The sequence below is a fragment of the Giraffa tippelskirchi genome, chromosome 12 (assembly GCF_054371585.1).
Source record: "Giraffa tippelskirchi isolate mGirTip1 chromosome 12, T2T-mGirTip1v1.2.pri, whole genome shotgun sequence".
NCBI classification, from domain to species: Eukaryota; Metazoa; Chordata; class Mammalia; order Artiodactyla; family Giraffidae; genus Giraffa; species Giraffa tippelskirchi.
This window is the reverse complement of record NC_137286.1, coordinates 34,869,266-34,886,462: the sequence shown is the minus strand read 5'-3', so window position 1 is coordinate 34,886,462 and position 17,197 is coordinate 34,869,266. Positions and strand designations below refer to the sequence as shown.

General features: G+C 40.4%; 3 protein-coding genes across 19 annotated transcripts in view; 1 reads left to right on the top strand and 2 right to left on the bottom strand.

Moving 5' to 3' along the window:
• Positions 1-13,503, bottom strand: part of PEAK1 (pseudopodium enriched atypical kinase 1) — a 315,488-nt gene extending 301,985 nt beyond the window's left edge. For all 13 annotated transcript variants that reach the window (XM_081549532.1, XM_081549533.1, XM_081549531.1 and 10 more), the window contains exon 1: positions 13,288-13,503. The gene's annotated coding sequence lies outside the window, so the exon portion shown is untranslated. The remainder of the gene's footprint in view (positions 1-13,287) is intronic.
• On the bottom strand, positions 979-11,013 carry LOC145529339 (uncharacterized). 3 transcript variants are annotated; one of them, XM_081549542.1, is made up of 5 exons: positions 10,846-11,013; positions 9,499-9,658; positions 6,661-6,750; positions 5,670-5,793; positions 979-1,740 (listed from the first exon to the last, which is right to left on the bottom strand). In XM_081549542.1, exons 2-5 carry the CDS (start codon positions 9,649-9,651, stop codon positions 1,649-1,651), a joined length of 459 nt encoding a protein of 152 aa, XP_081405668.1. In that variant the 5' UTR covers positions 9,652-9,658; positions 10,846-11,013; the 3' UTR covers positions 979-1,648. The 3 variants fall into 3 exon arrangements, with proteins under 3 accessions (XP_081405668.1, XP_081405670.1, XP_081405669.1); XM_081549544.1 differs by having other exon boundaries at positions 5,715-5,793; XM_081549543.1 differs by lacking the exon at positions 10,846-11,013 and adding an exon at positions 10,120-10,140.
• Positions 13,504-13,963: 460 nt separating the features above from the next.
• HMG20A (high mobility group 20A) overlaps positions 13,964-17,197 on the top strand; it is a 65,097-nt gene continuing 61,863 nt past the window's right edge. For 2 of the 3 annotated variants that reach the window (XR_014071124.1, XM_081549540.1), the window contains exon 1: positions 13,964-13,999. The gene's annotated coding sequence lies outside the window, so the exon portion shown is untranslated. Of the gene's footprint in view, positions 14,000-14,150; positions 14,265-17,197 lie in introns of those variants that run through there. The other variant, XM_081549539.1, reaches the window with a different exon arrangement.

Below are 17,197 nucleotides of genomic sequence, written 5' to 3'. Positions count from 1 at the left end.
CAGGTCAGGACCAGAGCTGAATTAAGAAATGGCAGTCCATCTGAAGTATTTAGTTGTGAGGTTTAACATTGTGAATGCAGCCAGTCCTCAAAGGCAAATGCTGAAAAACAGTCAAGGGATATTGCTGCAAAAACAATTTTTCAAGTCAAAGAGAGAAACTGACATCAGGAAAATACATTTTATTGCTTCTCCAATGCCTTAAATCTTTCACACAAACTCCCACAATTACTCCTACTTCATACCCAAATAAAACCTATAAAAATTGTTTCACACCTGGGAAGAAGACAGTTTCTCAGCATTTGAAATATTCAACTCATTATTTCAAAATATTTAAGAGGTGCATCACAGCATCTTGTCTTGTAATAACAAAAGTAACTCAATCTCTTACGAAAATTATTGGCGGGGGTGTGGGGGGGAATCTAATTCTAAACTATGAAAAGTGCTCCTATCATATAAAGGATTTACAAGAGAACTGTTTTCCTGCTTCTCTACCATGAAGGCAGACAGAGGGGATTAACAGGAAAACTTTTTTCAACGGTAAGAAAAGAAATAGTCTGCTGAGTATGGATGAACCTAAAAATACACTCTAAAGCTAAAATCTTTCATTAATTTTCAAATGTTATATTTCTACCATTTTTTATTTTATTCAACAACACAAGACACTTACTACACCCATGCATTATTTTAAACGTTGTTCAATTATTAGCTCATGAACTCTCTGAGGTAGGTACTATCAATATTCCAATTTCACAGATGAGAACACTCAGGCAGAGAGAGTAATTTTCCCAAGGTGATTCAGTCTCAGGGAGTCTGAGTCCAGAATCCATGTTCTTAACCACAATGCAATGTTGACTCTTAAAAAGTAAGATGCTCATGAAAGCCCAGTGTCTTATAGTAAAATAGTTAATAAAAATCTCCTAAGCAAATTAAGAGAGGAAAAATAGAGATAGCAAAAAGTAGAAAACCTATCATTCATAGTTTCAACACATTACTATAAGTTTATTTTCCATCAGTCTTCTTTTCTTGTTCACAGAGGTTTTTTTTTTTATTTTCCCTTTAGCTATCACTCAGCAAACATGATTTTCTAGAAAATGCAAAATTTTAAAATATTAGTCTCTCAACATTTTTAGAATAACAGTTAAAGTTAATTGAACACTGTATATCAAACATGTGCTTGCTACATATTGTTATCTCACCTCACAATTCCATCAAGTAGTTATATGTATTATTCCCATTTTACAATGAGGAAACTGAAGCACATTTAAACCAACTTAAGATCCCATGGGTAGTAATCAGTTGAGCCAAGATTCAAATTCAGGCAGTCTGATTCCTGAATAGAATTCTTGACTACTCATGGAGGACAGGATTATGAATTACTTGAAAGATAAGGATCATGTTTTTAAGAGTAGTATTGTTTGTTTGAAAGTGAAAGTGTTAGTCAATCAGTCATATCATGACTCTTAGTGACCCCATGGACTGTAGTCTGCCAGGCTCCTCTGTCCATGGAATTCTCCAGGCAAGAATACTGGAGTGAGTTGTCATTTCCTTCTCCAGGGGATTTTCCCAATGCAGGGATTGAACCTGAGTCTCCCACATTGCAGGCAGATTCTTCCTCATCTGAGCCATGCCCTACTCCAGGGGATCTTCCCTACCCAGGGATGGAACCCTGGTCTCCTGCACTGCAGGCATATTCTTTATTATCTGAGCCACCAGGGAAGTCCATTGTTTGTTTGGCTGAGGCTAAAATGAGAATGTTAACATACAGTTATTTTACTTTGCCCTAAGTCTGAATTACACACAGTTTTTAATATCTTAAGGCTTCTTGAGCAAGCTAAATAACTCTTCATGTCTTAACGTAAGAGTCAAGTATTTTATGTAATTCCTTCATTCAACAACCATCTGAGTATCCGTTTCATGCTAGGCACTGTGCTAATAACACATAGTCTTTGCACTCAAGGTAGAGTTTCTTTTCATTCAGCATATGAATACAACAAAGCTTGTCACAATTAATAAATACAACATACTGTACATACAAATGGTTAACAGCTTTGCCAACCATTCAGTGGCAAAATTGAGAATGAAATCCTGTGATCTTTTTGCCCCTTATGCTTATAAAGTAGATATACCCCTCATTTCTCTTACAGTTCCTAGAGAGTGATTGACAAACTACTACTCAGTAAGTACATCTGCCTATCTCAAGCCGTATCACCTTTTAATGGTTGGCAATGAAAGCCTATCAATTTTTAGTGCAACAGACCTAAAATTAAAATATTTTACTAAAACCTTGGTTTACTAAGTTACACATTTAAATTACTTTTAAAGTTCCATGACTGCATTGGGATTTAATAAAATGACAAATGTGAGTGTCTAAGAAATACCTGGAGTAACAGGCAAATTTGGCCTTGGAGTACAGAATGAAGCAAGGCAAAGGCTAATAGAGTTCTGCCAAGAGAATGCACTGATCATAGCAAACACCCTCTTCCAACAACACAGGAGAAGACCCTGCACATGGACATCACCAGATGGTCAATACCGAAATCAGATTGATTATATTCTTTGCAGCAAAAGATGGAGAAACCCTATACACTCAGCAAAAACAAGACCTGGAGCTGACCGTGGCTCAGATCATGAACTCAATTCAGACTTAAAAGGAAGGAAGTAGGGAAAACCACTAGACCATTCAGGTATGACCTAAATCAAATCCCTTGTGATTATACAGTGGAAGTGACAAATAGATTCAAGAGATTAGATCTGATAGAGTGCCTGAAGAACTATGGAGAGGTTCGTGACATTGTACAGGAGGCAGTGAACAAGACCATCCCCAAGAAAAAGAAATGTAAAAAGGCAAAATGGTTGTCTGAGGAGGCCTTACAAATAGCTGTGAAAAGAAGAGAAGTGAAAGGCAAAGCAGAAAAGGAAAGATATTCCCATTTGAATGCAGAGTTCCAAAGAATAGCAAGGAGAGATAAGAAAGCCTTCCTCAGTGATCAGTGCAAAGAAATACAGGAAAACAATAGAATGGGAAAGACTAGAGATCTCTTCAAGAAAATTAGAGATACCAAGGGAACATTTCATGCAAAGATGGGCACATTAAAGGACAGAAATTATATGGACCTAACAGAAGCAGATGATATTAAGAAGACGAGGCAAGAAGACACAGAAGATTTATACAAAAAAGATCTTCACGACCCAGACTATCACGATGGTGTGATTACTCACCTAGAGCCACACATCCTAGAGTGTGACATCAAGTGGCCCTTAGGAAGCATCACTACGAACAAAGCTAGTGGAGGTGATGGAATTCTAGCTGAGCTATTTCAAATCCTAAAAGATGATGCTGTGAAAGTGCTTCACTCAATATGCCAGCAAATTTGGAAAACTCAGCAGTGGCCACAGGACTGGAAAAGGTCAGTTTTCATTCCAATCCCAAAGAAAGGCAATGCCAAAGAATGTTCAAACTACCACAAAATTGCACTCATCTCACATGTTAGCAAAGTAATGCTCAAAATTCTCCAAGCCAGGCTACAACAGTACATGAACTGTGAACTTCCAGATGTTCAAGCTGGATTTAGACAAGGCAGAGGAACCAGAAATCAAATTGCCAACATCTTTTGAATCACTGAAAACAAAGAGGGTTCCAGAAAAACATCTACTTCTGCTTGACTGACTACGCTAAAGCCTTTTGTGACTGTGTGACAGTGTGAATCACAAGCTGTGGAAAATTCTTCAAGAGATGGGACTATCAGACCACCTGACCTGCCTCCTGAGAAATCTGTATGCAGGTCAAGAAGCAACTGGACATGTCTAATGGACATGTCCAAGTGGTTCCAAATTGGGAAAGGAGTATGTCAAAGCTGTATATTGTCACCCTGCTTATTTAACTTAAGGCAGAGTACATCATGAGAAATGCTGGGCTGGAGGAAGCACAAGCTGGAATCAAGACTGCAGGGAGAAATATCAATAACCTCAGATATGCAGATGACATCACCCTTATGGCAGAAAGGGAAGAACTAAAAAACCTCCTAATGAAAGTGAAAAAGGAGAGTGGAAAAGTTGGCTTAAAACTCAACATTCCGAAAACTAAGATCATGGCATCCAGTCCCATCACTTGATGGCAAAGAGATGGGGAAACAATGGAAACAGTGGCAGACTTGATTTTCTTGGGCTCCAAAATCAGCGCAGATGGTGATTGCAGCCATGAAATTAAAAGATGCTTGCTTCTTGGAAGAAAAGTTATGACCAACCTAGATAGCATATTTAAAAGCAGAGACATTACTTTGCCAACAAAGGTCCATCTAGTCAAAGCTATGGTTTTTCCAGTAGTCATATATGGATGTTGAGAGTTGGACTATAAAGAAAGCTGAGCGCCAAAGAATTGATGATTTTGAACTGTGGTATTGAAGATGATTCTTGAGAGTCCCTTGGCCAGCATGGAGATCCAACCAGTCCATCCTAAAGGAAATTAGTCCTGAATATTCATTGGAAGGACTGATGCTGAAGCTTAAACTCCAATACTTTGGCCACCTGATGCGAAGAACTGACTCATTGCAAAAGACCCTGATGCAGGAAAAGATTAAAGGAGGGGGAACAAGGGGATGACAGAGGATGAGATGGTTGGATAGCATCACCAACTCAATGGACATGAGTTTGAGTAATCTCCATGAGTTGGTGATGGACAGGGAGGCTTGGCGTGCTGCAGCCCATGGGGTCACAAAGAGTCGGACATGACTTAGCAATTGAACTGAACTGAACTGAAGACTATTCATGAAAGAAGTAGTCAAAAGTGTCACAGGTTCACAGAAGATGAAGGTCACTTCTGCTTGATTTTACACTGAACAAATTTTTAAACAGTCTGAAGTCTAATCCCATTGATTCTGAAAAGGTGGTAGAGAGATAAAAGTTAAAAAGTCAAGTGTAACAGAAACTCTCCTAACCAGCTCACCAGTTTAATTGATAGCAATGATTAAAGGCACAGTTACTAACCTGAGGCCTTATAATGGCAGGGGACCAAGACCAGAAGCAACTTAAGAAACCAAGATCAACATACAGAAGAGATTCTTCTTTTTGATAATTGCTAGTGTGTGCATGAAACCTTGACAAGTTTCTTCTCTGATACATATTTATATCAGTGTTTATATGTAGCTGGCACGGGCTTGAGTTCATTTTTTCTGATGCCTATGTCCTCTAACAAGCTTTTTTAATCTGTATTTGAACCATTATCTGGTATTTGCCTTCCACTGCTACTTTCTTTTTCAGTCTGTAATTTGTCTCATCCTAGATTATAAATTTATGGCTCAATGCTAACTCCTGAAACAGCTCAGTGTCTTGCAAATAATAGGTACTGAAAAAGTGTTTATTAGTAATAGATATGAAATCCATCCTAGAGCCCCACCCCAATCCTTATCATTTTACAGAACTGTTCCTCCTCATCTCTCTGACTGGGATGCCCTGGGGTCAGTCCTTGAACCCCTTTTCTAGCTACACTCAACTCCTCAGGTGATCTCACCTATACTGATATTTCTAAATGTATACAACCTGGATCATCACCCTCCTCTGAACTACAGATTCATTTGTTCAGTTGCTGACTTGACATCTCAATTAGCATGTCTATTAGACAACTCAAAAATGTAGCCAGTCTGGAATGGAACTCTTGAATTCTACCCAGAAACCTGCTCTGCTCATAGTCTTCCCGTCTCTGAAAATGACAACTCCACCCTTCCTGTTGATTAAACCAAAAGCTTTAGAGTCATCCTTGATGTCTCTCTTTTCACATTCCACATTCATCAGCAAACCCTGTTGGATCAAAACATACCTAGTTAGAGTCAGAGATATATTTTACATACAGAAATAAACAGAGATATGTGTGGATACACAGATTAGTAAGCATACATATATTTCCTAGCTCTGTCCACAGAGAGCATCTAGCAGAAGTGATATCCCACTAACAATAAGCACACCTAGCATCCAGATCTTGTCCTCAAAATACCATTCTCCAATAAAAGGAATCAGAGTTTCGTGAAAAGAAATGAGTCTAGGGCTGAGGCAGGAAAAAATACAAGATAAGCCTGAAACATCTAGGAGTGCCAGAGAATAAAGAAGTGTAACATGTACACACACAAAGGACAGGAGCATATCAAAAGGACACAGAAGTCAACCTAAAAGAGCTTCCAATGGGCAAAGTTGGAATAATTTGGGCAACAAAAGAAATAATGATACCAACTGAATTATAACCCTAAGAATAAAGTATCCACGAATTAGAACTGATATGATTTAGATAAACAGAAAGATAGAGAAGGAACAAACGTTCCTTACAGAAGAATTCTAATTAGTAAATGCAGTAAGAATGAGGGAAAATAAACAGTACATTTAGAACATCATAGCAATAATTACTACAGGCAAGATTACTGGTGAATGCTAAAAGTAGCAGAAACAGGATACTGGCAAAGGCTCAAAGTATCTCCCTCAAAATATTTACCAATTACTGTGGTGGTTTTAATATATGTCCATAAATTCTTTGATACATCTTCCTCCAGGAAGTGGAGTTTAATTCCCCTCCCCTTGAGTGTGCACTGAATTTAATGACTTGCTTCTAATGACCAGCGTATGGAAGGGGAAAAGTAATGACTTTCTAATGGAAAAATCTGGCAGAAACTACCTTACCAAAGTGATTGTCCACTGATGCCATGTTGATAAGAAGGCGTAATAAGAAGGGAACTTCACTCTGTGGTGTTCTTCTTCAAAACTCTGTAACTAATCATGAGAAGATATCAGAAAATCTAAATTGAGGAACATCCTATAAAAATACTTGACCAGTACTCTTTAAAAGTATCAAGGTCATAAAAGGTAAGGGAAGACCAAGAAACTCATGCATTAGAAGAGACAAAGGAGACTCGACAACTAAAAGCAATGTAGTATCCTGGTTTGGATAATGCAATGGAAAAAGGATATTAGTGGAAAAACTGGTGAAACACAAAGTCTGCAGCTTGGCAGAAGCATTGTACCAATATTAATTTCTTAGCTTGACAAATGTACTGTGGTTATGTAAGATGTCAATATTAGGAGGAAAAGGGTGAAGGGTATATGTCAATGATTCTTAATAGGAGCAATTTTGCCCCACAGGGGGCATTTGGCAATATCCAAAGACATTTTTGATTGTTACAACAGGGGGATGGTACTGCCACCTACGGACAGAGGCCAGGGATGCTGTCTAACAACCTATATAGCACAGGACAACCCCCACAACAAAGGTTTATTTAGTCCAAAATGTCAATAATGCTGAGACATTAGGGAACTCTATGCATTATCTATGCAACTCCTCTATAAATCTAAAATTATTTCAAAATAAAAAGTTAAAATATATCCAAATCCAATCATTTCTTATCAATTTTCTAATCTAAGACACCACTAACTCTCAAGTAGATTTTTAAAGAGAGCCTCCTAACTGATCTTCTTGCTTTTCCTCTTCACTTCTTTAGACTGCTTTTAACACATGGCTGGAGTGGAGTTTTTAAAGCATAAATCTGACCATGTCATTTTGCTTAAAAACCTGTAATTGTTTTTATCTCAAAAAGTAAACACCCAAGCTCTTCCAATGTTCTACAGGCTCTATGTAATCTGGATCCAGTTATTTCTTGAATTAAACCACTTTCTACTCTTCTATTCTACTCACTGGCTACTCTTCTATTCACTCCAGTCCAGGCACACTGGCCTCCTAGTGTTCTGAGAATACATGAAGTACACTTCTGCCTCAGGGCCAATGCAAAAACTGTTTCTTCCACCTAATGTGCCCCCTTACCTCCTTCTTAAATCCTTTGCTTACTCCTCACCAAGTCCTTCCCAGACATCCTTTTTAAAAGTGCACATACCCATTGGCATACCTGTCCTGCTTGCCTGCTCTATTTTTCTCTACAGCACTTATCCATCACCTTCTAATACTGTATAACAAGTTACTTATTTTGTTTAATGTCTGTCTTACTCTCTCTCCAGAATGCAAAAGCCATCAGGGCATGGATTTTTGTCTGTTTGGTTCACTGCTATAACCTCAGCACCTAGAACAATGTTCAGCACACTTAACACTAAACAAACATTGGATAAATGAATGATACACCTTTGAAGTCCTAAATTTAATATCCCAGTGTTGCTCTACCACTTTGCATCATTACTGCATTTTCTCTCTTACTCCTCACTAGAGAGGACTACAGTTTGGAGAACAAAGAATAGGCTTTGGATCTCAGTTCTATCACTTGAGAGTGTGTCTCTAGACATGTAATTTAACCTTTTAAATCCTCAGTTTCTTCATTCAAGAGGAATGACAAAGGGATGGATGTTAAGGTTAATAACACTTTTGTTAGAATTAGAAATAAGGCATTAAAGTATATAACACATAGTAGTAGGTAAGCCATAAACAAAAGCTAATACTTTTGCTCCCTCCTCACTAGCTCTTTGGCTTCACACTGACCTCTAGCTCCCAGTTTCTCCCAATTGAATCACCTCTCTATGATTTCTGCTCATGATCCAACCTGGACTCCACAGTTTACTCCAGTCACAGCCTTTTAACATCATTAATTCGCCCAGCTAACTGCCCTTCAGGTATCTCTACCAAGCAGGCATCTGTACAAAGCTGTGCATAACAGCCTGGGCTCTCGACCTGAATTACCAGGGTTTGAACCCCAGTTGTTATCTTACAATCAAGGAGAATAACAGTACCTACCTTTAGAGCTCTTGTGAATTTCTTCAGTTATACCCAGAGTGATCAGTGCTGGAGAAAAATCAATCCATGCAAACTGGTATCCCTACAAATCCGAGGTCTATAACCTCAAATGGGTCCTCTGTGCTGCCTAACAGTTCTTTTTCATTATCCTAGTCATGTGTCTATTTCTCTCCCATTCCCTAAAGCTATTATATATTGACATGTTCTTTTTTTAAGAACCCCTATTTTATCATGCTCCCCCTCATTCTAAGCAGGTACTCAAAAATGTTAGAAGACACATCAACTCATTCTCCCTCCTGTCCCCATCATTTAGAAACTTATTTACACTCCCTTCAATTTCATCTCTTCCCTTCATGCTCAATGAAAAAGGAAAATCAAGGTCAACCTCTCTACCTATGCTTTGGATCCCATCCCTTATTTTTGCTTCCCAATGCCTGGCACCATCAATCACCTCTGCCCCCTATCCATCTCCTCCCCCCGCTTCAATTTCTCCTCTCCATTGGTTCATTACAAGCCCAAATAAATATGCCCCAAATCCTCTTATTTTTAAAAAGGGGGGAGAGACAGTAAACTTTTCTAAAATCCTCTGCATCTCCTTCACCTATACTATTTGTTCAGTCCTTTGTTGAAAACACTGTATCTCTCACAATTAGCTACATTTCTAGTTGTCATTGGCTCTTCAATCCCCTCACCCAAAAAGTATTACAATGTAGCTACCTGCTCCAACTGAAGTAACAAATGACTTAATCATCAAGACTTAGGGGATTTTTATTCAATTTTTATCTTACTTGGCCTTTGCATGGCGAGATACAGCATTCTCCACTCCTAGTCCTTGAAATGCTCTTCTCCCTCAGCTTCCGTGACAAATCTCTCATAGTTTCCTTTTTCAACTTTGGTCTATCTGGCACAGATGGTTGGCTTCTCTTAGTTGTCTGCCCCATTCAGTAGCTCACAACAGAAACATGGGAATCATGTTAAACCCTCAATCTTGCTCAACTCTATAATTTGATTATTTACCCTATCCTGTTGATAATACTTCCTAAACCTCTTATACATCCACCCCTCTTCTATCTCTCTCATCATTTCTCACCAGGAATGGCTTCCTAACTGGTTCTGCTTCTAGTTTTGCCCTTCTCTAATCCAGCATTCACCTCACTGCCCAGAACACAAATATGATTCTATCACAGCATAATTCCCTGACTCCCTCCCCACACTCCCCGCCCCACTAAATCCTCACAGCCTTAAGGATAAAGTTAAAGCCCCTTAGCTTGGTTCATAAGGCATTCAGTGATTTGACTTCTTAACACTTCTTCATCCCCTGTTCTAAACTCTGTTGTCCACATGTGCCTACTGAATACTTGAACAAGGCTAGACCCAGCTGAGATATGGTGTAAGTGTAAAATACATACCAGATTCTGAAGACTTAGATTCTGAAGTTTGAAAAAGAGAATGCCAAATATCTCAATAAAACTTTTTATATTGATTACAGGTTGAAATATTTTAGATGTATCAAATAAAATATATTATTAAGATTAATTTCACCTTTTACTGTTTAATGGGGTTAATAGAAAAATTTTAAATACATATATGAATTACATTTGTGACTAACATTATTATATTTTTACAGAACAGCACTGGTCTAGAATGTCCTTTCTCTTTTTCCGAACCTAGTTAACCCCTGTCTATTTCTGAAGATTAGCTGAGGTAACCCACTAAGATGCATTTCAGGGCACTCCCCTCCCAAGATTCCCAAGCACCCATCCTCCTCTGTGCTTCTATCCACAGGAATTCATTTACACCTGTTATATATCACTCCAATTATAATTATTTGTTATCAGCTATCTTCTGCTGCTGAACTATATGCGCCTTGCAAAAAGGCATATCATTCTACATATACTCAGGGATTTCCACCATGCCTACCACTTAAAAGGCACTCAAAATATTTGCTGAACAAATGTGAACTATCTATTCCCGGCCTGAAAGTTACTAGAATTTCTCCAAGGAAAACAAATCAGCAAAGAAAGAACCTAGATTTTTTCCAAGAGCTCCAGTAATGAAAGGATCAGAATGATGCTAGGAAGCAGGAATTACAGTAAAGAGAACAGTAATAAGAAAATAAAGCTCATCATACACACCTCTTACAGTGAAAACAGGAATTTGCAGCAGTGATATGGAGCCTTGAACTCAACTTGGCATGCCAGGGGCCACAGTTTGGTTCCTAAATTACTCAAATAACCCATCCAACAAAAGAGTATGATTTGGCAGGTTTCAACACAAACAGCTAGAGCCCAGCACCTGTTCCACTTAAACAGAACATCATTACAGTTAAAAACAACAACAAATCTCTCTCATGAAGCAAATGCTAATCTCATGATGCTTCACCATGGAGCAATTTAGAAGAGTTATTATATGAAATGTGCCAAAGCATGAATTTATGGCTGATGCTTATTTGGCAAATATGGTTGGCACTGCTAGATGTTGGAAAACATGTATGCAAATAAGCAAATAAAAGTTTTTAAGCTCTCAGACTTAAATATTTACACTATCGTAAATGTACAAAGATAAATGTTTATATGAGAACACATATAACATTCCAGGAACATATTTTTAAACATGATTGTCAGGAACAGTTATGAAGTGACATTATTTCTTTATGGGCCTCATGGTAGACTCTTAAAAATAAATTTTGACTGAATGTTAATGGGGTGCAAAAATTATGGAGGAGGTTTCTCTGTACTATCACAGGGTAAAATGAATAGTCACAGTATCATAATAGTTCAAAGCGATCTTATCTTCTCCTTTCACCAAAATACTTTTCTTCCCATCCTGGAGCACAGCCAAACATAAATGTCAAACCCTAAATGGAGGGTCAGAGGTGAAGAAGAGGGCCACACATCAAAAAGGCTTAAAGAAAATACTTTGACATTTTTCCCACATTAATATAGGCATGTTAGAGTCTCCAAAAATAAAGACATGATAAAATATTTCCCCCTCTTCCCCTCTGACAGTTACGGAAAGATGTTTGTTTTTTCACATAGTTTGTGAGTTGGTCATAGCCAAAACACATAGTAATGGTATGAATTCTGCTTCCATTGTTAACTGTTCATCTCTGGGCAGAGGGTACAACTCCCATCTCTGAAGCCAAGAAAATATACCATACATGCCATTATAGTTTACTAAACGAGTCACCAAAGAGAAGCAGGCACTTTAGAAAGTAATTAAGGTAGTCAGTGAACTGAGCTATCTAGAAGTGCTCTGAGATTACAGGAGAAGCCATCATGAAGCAAGTATTCAAGATTGCTCATAGAAAGTTTTACCCCTGTGGGTAATTCATGGTTTTCACTTCTACACTGCAGACAGCAATATGGGTTCTCCGACTATACACATTACCACATCATTCCATTTATCAAGAAAAAAAGAAAAGACATCGTGGCTGAACAAGTTAAGAGGTAGGCCCCAACACAGAATCCTCAAGGCAATCCCAATTCAGGTGAAGAGCTGATGACATACATCATACAATGACCTAAAATCAGACTTTCATATATAATCTTACCATATTTAACAGACACAGAAGAAAAATGTATTGAGTTTTCTATAACAAGGCCAATAGAAATGAAATCATAGTTTTCCTTTAGCTCTCCTCACTACCCCCTCAAGGCCAGTCTTCCAGTAACTCCACTCCATAGCTCTCCGATTCCTAAACGGGGATCTTAAAAACACAACGGACTGCAAAAAAGTAACATTTAATGGTGGGAGGGCTCCTCTTTCCTGTTGCTCTCAGCAGTCTTTCACGCAGTCAAAGGACGAAAAAAAAAGACCTCAAGCTCTCAGACGGATGGTGCAGGCGACTGGGAGAGGGTAGAAAAGGGGCTCAGACGGCAAGTCCTCACCGCGGGAGGAAAGAAAAGTTGCAAGAATGGACGAATCAAAGGGCAAAGGAGATACAAGACTGACCTCACGAACCACTCAAAACCCCCAAATAACCGAGCAAACCCGCACGTTAGGGGGGCTCACAAACCGCAGAGCGAAGTGATCAGGCAAAGAGCCACCGGGTTTCGCCCTGGCGCTGTTGGCCAGGCTGCGCCGGATCCTCGGGGTTGGAGGTGGATGGGGATGTCCGTGCAGACTTCGCAGGAGCGAGAGGCGTCCTTCCTGCTCTAGCCTCACCGCGTCCACCTCCTCCAGGCTTCACTTTCCCCAGCAGCCTTCCAGCTGCGCCCGGGGGCGTCCCCCGCCGCCAGGTCCCAACTTTCCCTCCTCTGGGGGGCGCCGAGCCACCGGGGCCGCCGCCACCGCAGCCACCGAGGGAGGGGGCGGGAGCGGGGGCGGCAGGGGGCGCGCGGCGCCAGCGGGCCCGGGGGACGGCGGGGCGCGGGGGTGGCCGTGGCCGGAGAGCCCGCACGGGGCCAAAGACACAAGCCGCCTAAGCCCCCGCGGCGGCGCCACCCAGACCCTGCGCCGCCCCGCCCGGATTCCCCCAGGTCATCCCCCTTACCCGTCGGCGACCCTAGTCCCACAAGCCGGCGCGAGAGGACAGAAGAGATCGGAGGGGACGCGGACAACCCTGCCCCCGTTACCTGAGGGGCTCACACGCCGCCGCGGTGACCACCTTCGCCGACCGTCCTGTACCCTTCCTGGTGACCGCCGGCGCCGCCGCCGAGCAACTGACACTGACTAACAACAACTAACTAACTACTCGCCGCCGCCGAGTCCACCGCGCGCTCCCGGCCGCCTGCCGCCCGCCCGGCCCACCAGCCAGCCCGCCTCCTCCTAGCCTCGCGCGCCGCTTCTCCGCGCGCGCACTCCCGCCGCGCTCCTTGAGCGAACACGCGCGCGCGCGCACACGGGCCCTCTCCCAGGCCGTCCTCAGCACCACGGGAGGAGTCACCGTGAGGCCCCACCTCTCGCGTTCCTACCTCCCGGGAAAGAGATCTAGAGCACGTCTGATTGGCCGAGGGGGCGTGGCCAAAGGAAGAGGGAGGGACAACCAGGACCTTCGGCGGGCGTGAAGGGAAATTTCAGTTCAATTACGTTTAAGCGGAAAAGGGGAACGACGTATTGGCTCATTTGGTGCCTCAGCCCCCTACGTCAGCCTACCGTCGAATACAGAATATGTGTCTTCAAGGACTCCAGCACATAGTAATCACCAATTTAAGCCCAATACTTTCTGCAGGCCTTAATTTTAAAAACTACATCTCCCAGAAACCTTCGCGAAAATAAGTCTCACCTTACGTAATCACGTAGTCCTTCGCCGCCTTTGAACAAAATAATCCCTTCATTTTTCTGAAGGTAAGGGGAATAATATTTCATTTTTCTCCTCACTGGAAAAATTTTAAATGCAGCGAGTAAAGAAGTTACCTATGGAAGGCAGTTAAGCAATTAGGTAAAGGGAAAGAAAAGACATCAGTATAAAGTACTGCGGAGGAATTTTTGTCAAGCTGTGAGACGACGGAGTGAGAAGAGTGAAGGCGGTTGAGAGGGGCTCAGGGAATTGTCCTGTGTGCCAGGGACTTTCTTTAGGCCTCGGGCCCCTGTCTACCCCTATCGTCAGCAGGTCAGTAAGCAAGGCGAGCTTGGGGGTGGCCACAGTGGAGGTACCCTTCACCCCTTGAAGATCACCCCTCTTTTGCTGTTACTGGTTTGCCTCAGTTTGAGGCCGACTGAATGGGGGCGCCTCACTTCCGGTTGGGGGAGGGGAGGAAGGCCATCCTGGGGGAGGGGGGACATAACTCACTTCCTGTGGGGGTAGGGTGATAGGTTGGGGTGTCCAACCCATTTCCCGTGCCGGCGAGGGCTTAAAGAGGTGATGCTTGGTGCCATATGCACAGATGGTATCTTAAAGCTTTGGGGTTGTGTCTTATGTGAAAAAATTAGGTTATTCCACGAAGTTGTGCTTATCACCAGCCTCCAGTCAGAATTCATGTGAGTTTTGATTCCATGTGTAAGGTGAAAATTTTCTCCCCAATCTTCAAAGAATTCGAAACCTCCTGTTAAAATTTTCTACCCATCTGTGCAAGATGACATATTTTCTTGTGTGACTCATGAATTGCCCACCCTGCTCCCCAACTCAAGTCCAACCTTGACTTAGAGTGGTATAGCGGTATTCTTTGCCTTGACATGCCACAGGAACTCTGTGTCTATTCTTAAAGAGGTTGTTTATTACAGGACTCGATATTTTACGTAAACTATGAAGCATTTTCACCTTACGAGAGTGAAAATATACCCAATTAACAGGTTACCTTAACTGATGTGATTGGTGTCTTAAATCCTTAGACCTGTTGCTTTTAGGGTACAGGTTCTGCCCTGTGCCTGAAAACAACTTCCTCAGCTTTAAAATTTGATTTAATTAAATTACAAAGGGGGGAAATGTACTACAGTGCGACTTTCACAGAGGTTACATGTAAGTTACATATAAGAATTTTTAAAGCTGAGGAAGTTGTTTTCAGGCAGAGGACAGAACCTGTAAAGAGACGTGGGTCCCATCTCTGAGTCAGGAAGATACCCTGGAGTAGGAAATGGCAACCCAACCCAGTATTCTTGCCTGGGAAATCCCATGGACAGAGAAGTCTGGGCAGGCCAGAGTCCATGGGGTCGCAGAGAGTCCAGCACACCTGAGCGATTGAACGTGCACATGCATGCACACGCACTCAGCACCGATTTAAAAATGGTGTCTACACTTTGTGGTTTTAAGGCACGGTGCAGGGATCCTGAAATTCAGCTCAGATTTTAAATAAGGGGGAAATTTGGCTCATGAAGGACAAAAAATATGTACCAGAACGTTCAATTTTCCTATATTCTCAATGTTTTGTAAGAAACTACATGTAACACTCAACAGTCTGATTTCTTGGCTTTTGCAAAAAGCCACGTACTTGGCTAAGTATCACAATACTTAGTAGGTGGTGAGGGTACTGAAAGGGTCAATCTATTTGGTGATTATGAAATCTCAACAGCTTTAGTAATTTTAGAATATCTATCAAGTGAACTGTAATGTCTTTTAAGAATATTGAAAAGAATACAAAAGGCTTTTGTATTTTTTTCCTTTAGGGTTCTCACCTAATCTACCCTCAGAATTTGCAATTGTTTTAATTCTAGTTCTTTTCAAAAGCTAGTTTGTTTAGAGTTTATTAGACAATGTGATTTACACTAAAATGTTTAAACAACTGTAAAACTTAAATGTCACAGTAAGGAAAAAGATATATTTTGACCTTTTATAGACATAAAGACAAAAAAGCTAAGACCCTAAAGTCAGTGAGTTATCTTTTCAAGGACTACAGAGTTTCTGCAAAAGCTGAAAAGACAGGACACACTTATGTCTGTGTTACTATTAATAAAAGGTTAGGAACATGTAGACTGCCTCAAGCAAGTATTAATTAATTGATTAGAAAAACATGTTCATTATCTCCTGTTAGTGTACTATAGAGGAAAATATATGAGCCTCCTGACAAATTAAACTATTAAACTACAGCATTAAGAACTATTGAAGTGAGTAAAGCTTGTGGAATTAGATGAAATAGAGAAAAGGTAAGTTAAAATATTGATTGAAATACAGTAGTAGTGCCTTTAAGAAACTATCTTTGGAAAGCAAAGGAGTTTTTAAAATTGGTCTTTATACCACTCTATGGAAGAAATGCAGTATAATAGAAATAAGAAAAATTGTTCCAGCTGAGAGACTTGAGCAACTTGAAGAATTGTCTGCTCAGAAGAAAGCAATTTATAAAGCACATATCTGAAAGAAGATGTTTTGTGATAAGTGGCAGTTATTCATCGGTTCCATCAAAAAAGAAATATTAGAAAACCTTGTGAAAAATAGAGGGAAGTTCATGGAACCTGCTTTTATTCTCTTTAAAAGTGTTTTCGTAGAGCAGCTTGCTGTCTTCCAAAGGCTTTTTTTTTTCTTCTTCTTACAACTCTTTGTTGCAGTTTTCTTTGCATGTTCTAATAGAAACATATTATCAAAATTAGAAAAATAAAGACTTTTGTAAGTGTACTCTGTTGCTTCTTTAAGTAAATGGATTTCATTCCATTACTTGCCATTAAAAAAAAAGAGATTGTCCATTTTTTCATAATATTTAGATTAGATAACCGTTTTCTTTTTCAAAAAGCAGTCATTAGATATACTGCTCACAGCAGTTTGAAATAAAACAGTAGGTCAAAATTATAGATTCTGTCTCACTGAAGTTTGATTATCCAGAAAGTGCTAGATGCTATCTCTAATGCAAAAGGATCTTTTCATTCTTTTGTCTGCCTTTCTTTGTAAAATCATGCTCTTGTTTTACAACTATTGCTTTTTTATATATTTGTTGTTTTGATAGTTGCTTATTTTTGCCATTGAGTTGAAAGAGACTATGCTAACAACATGAATGGTTCTTAAACCTGCTGTTCTGCTGTCATCTCAGGGCCATCAAGAGTATTCAAATGAGAATACCCCTTACATGACCTTTTATTATTTCAAGAAAAGTTTATTGAGTGCTTACTATGTAATAGTCT

Excerpts from the sequence above, each read along its gene's own strand:
- LOC145529339 (XM_081549542.1), bottom strand. The coding sequence starts at position 9,651 with ATGGGGCAGACAACTAAGAGAAGCCAACCATCTGTGCCAGATAGACCA. Across the intron at positions 5,794-6,660 it reads ATCAGTGGACAATCACTTTG|GGTTTGCTGATGAATGTGGA; the intron begins GTAAGGTAGTTT and ends TTGATCCAACAG. Across the intron at positions 1,741-5,669 it reads GAAGACTATGAGCAGAGCAG|CCTCAGCCAAACAAACAATG; the intron begins GTTTCTGGGTAG and ends TTCTCATTTTAG.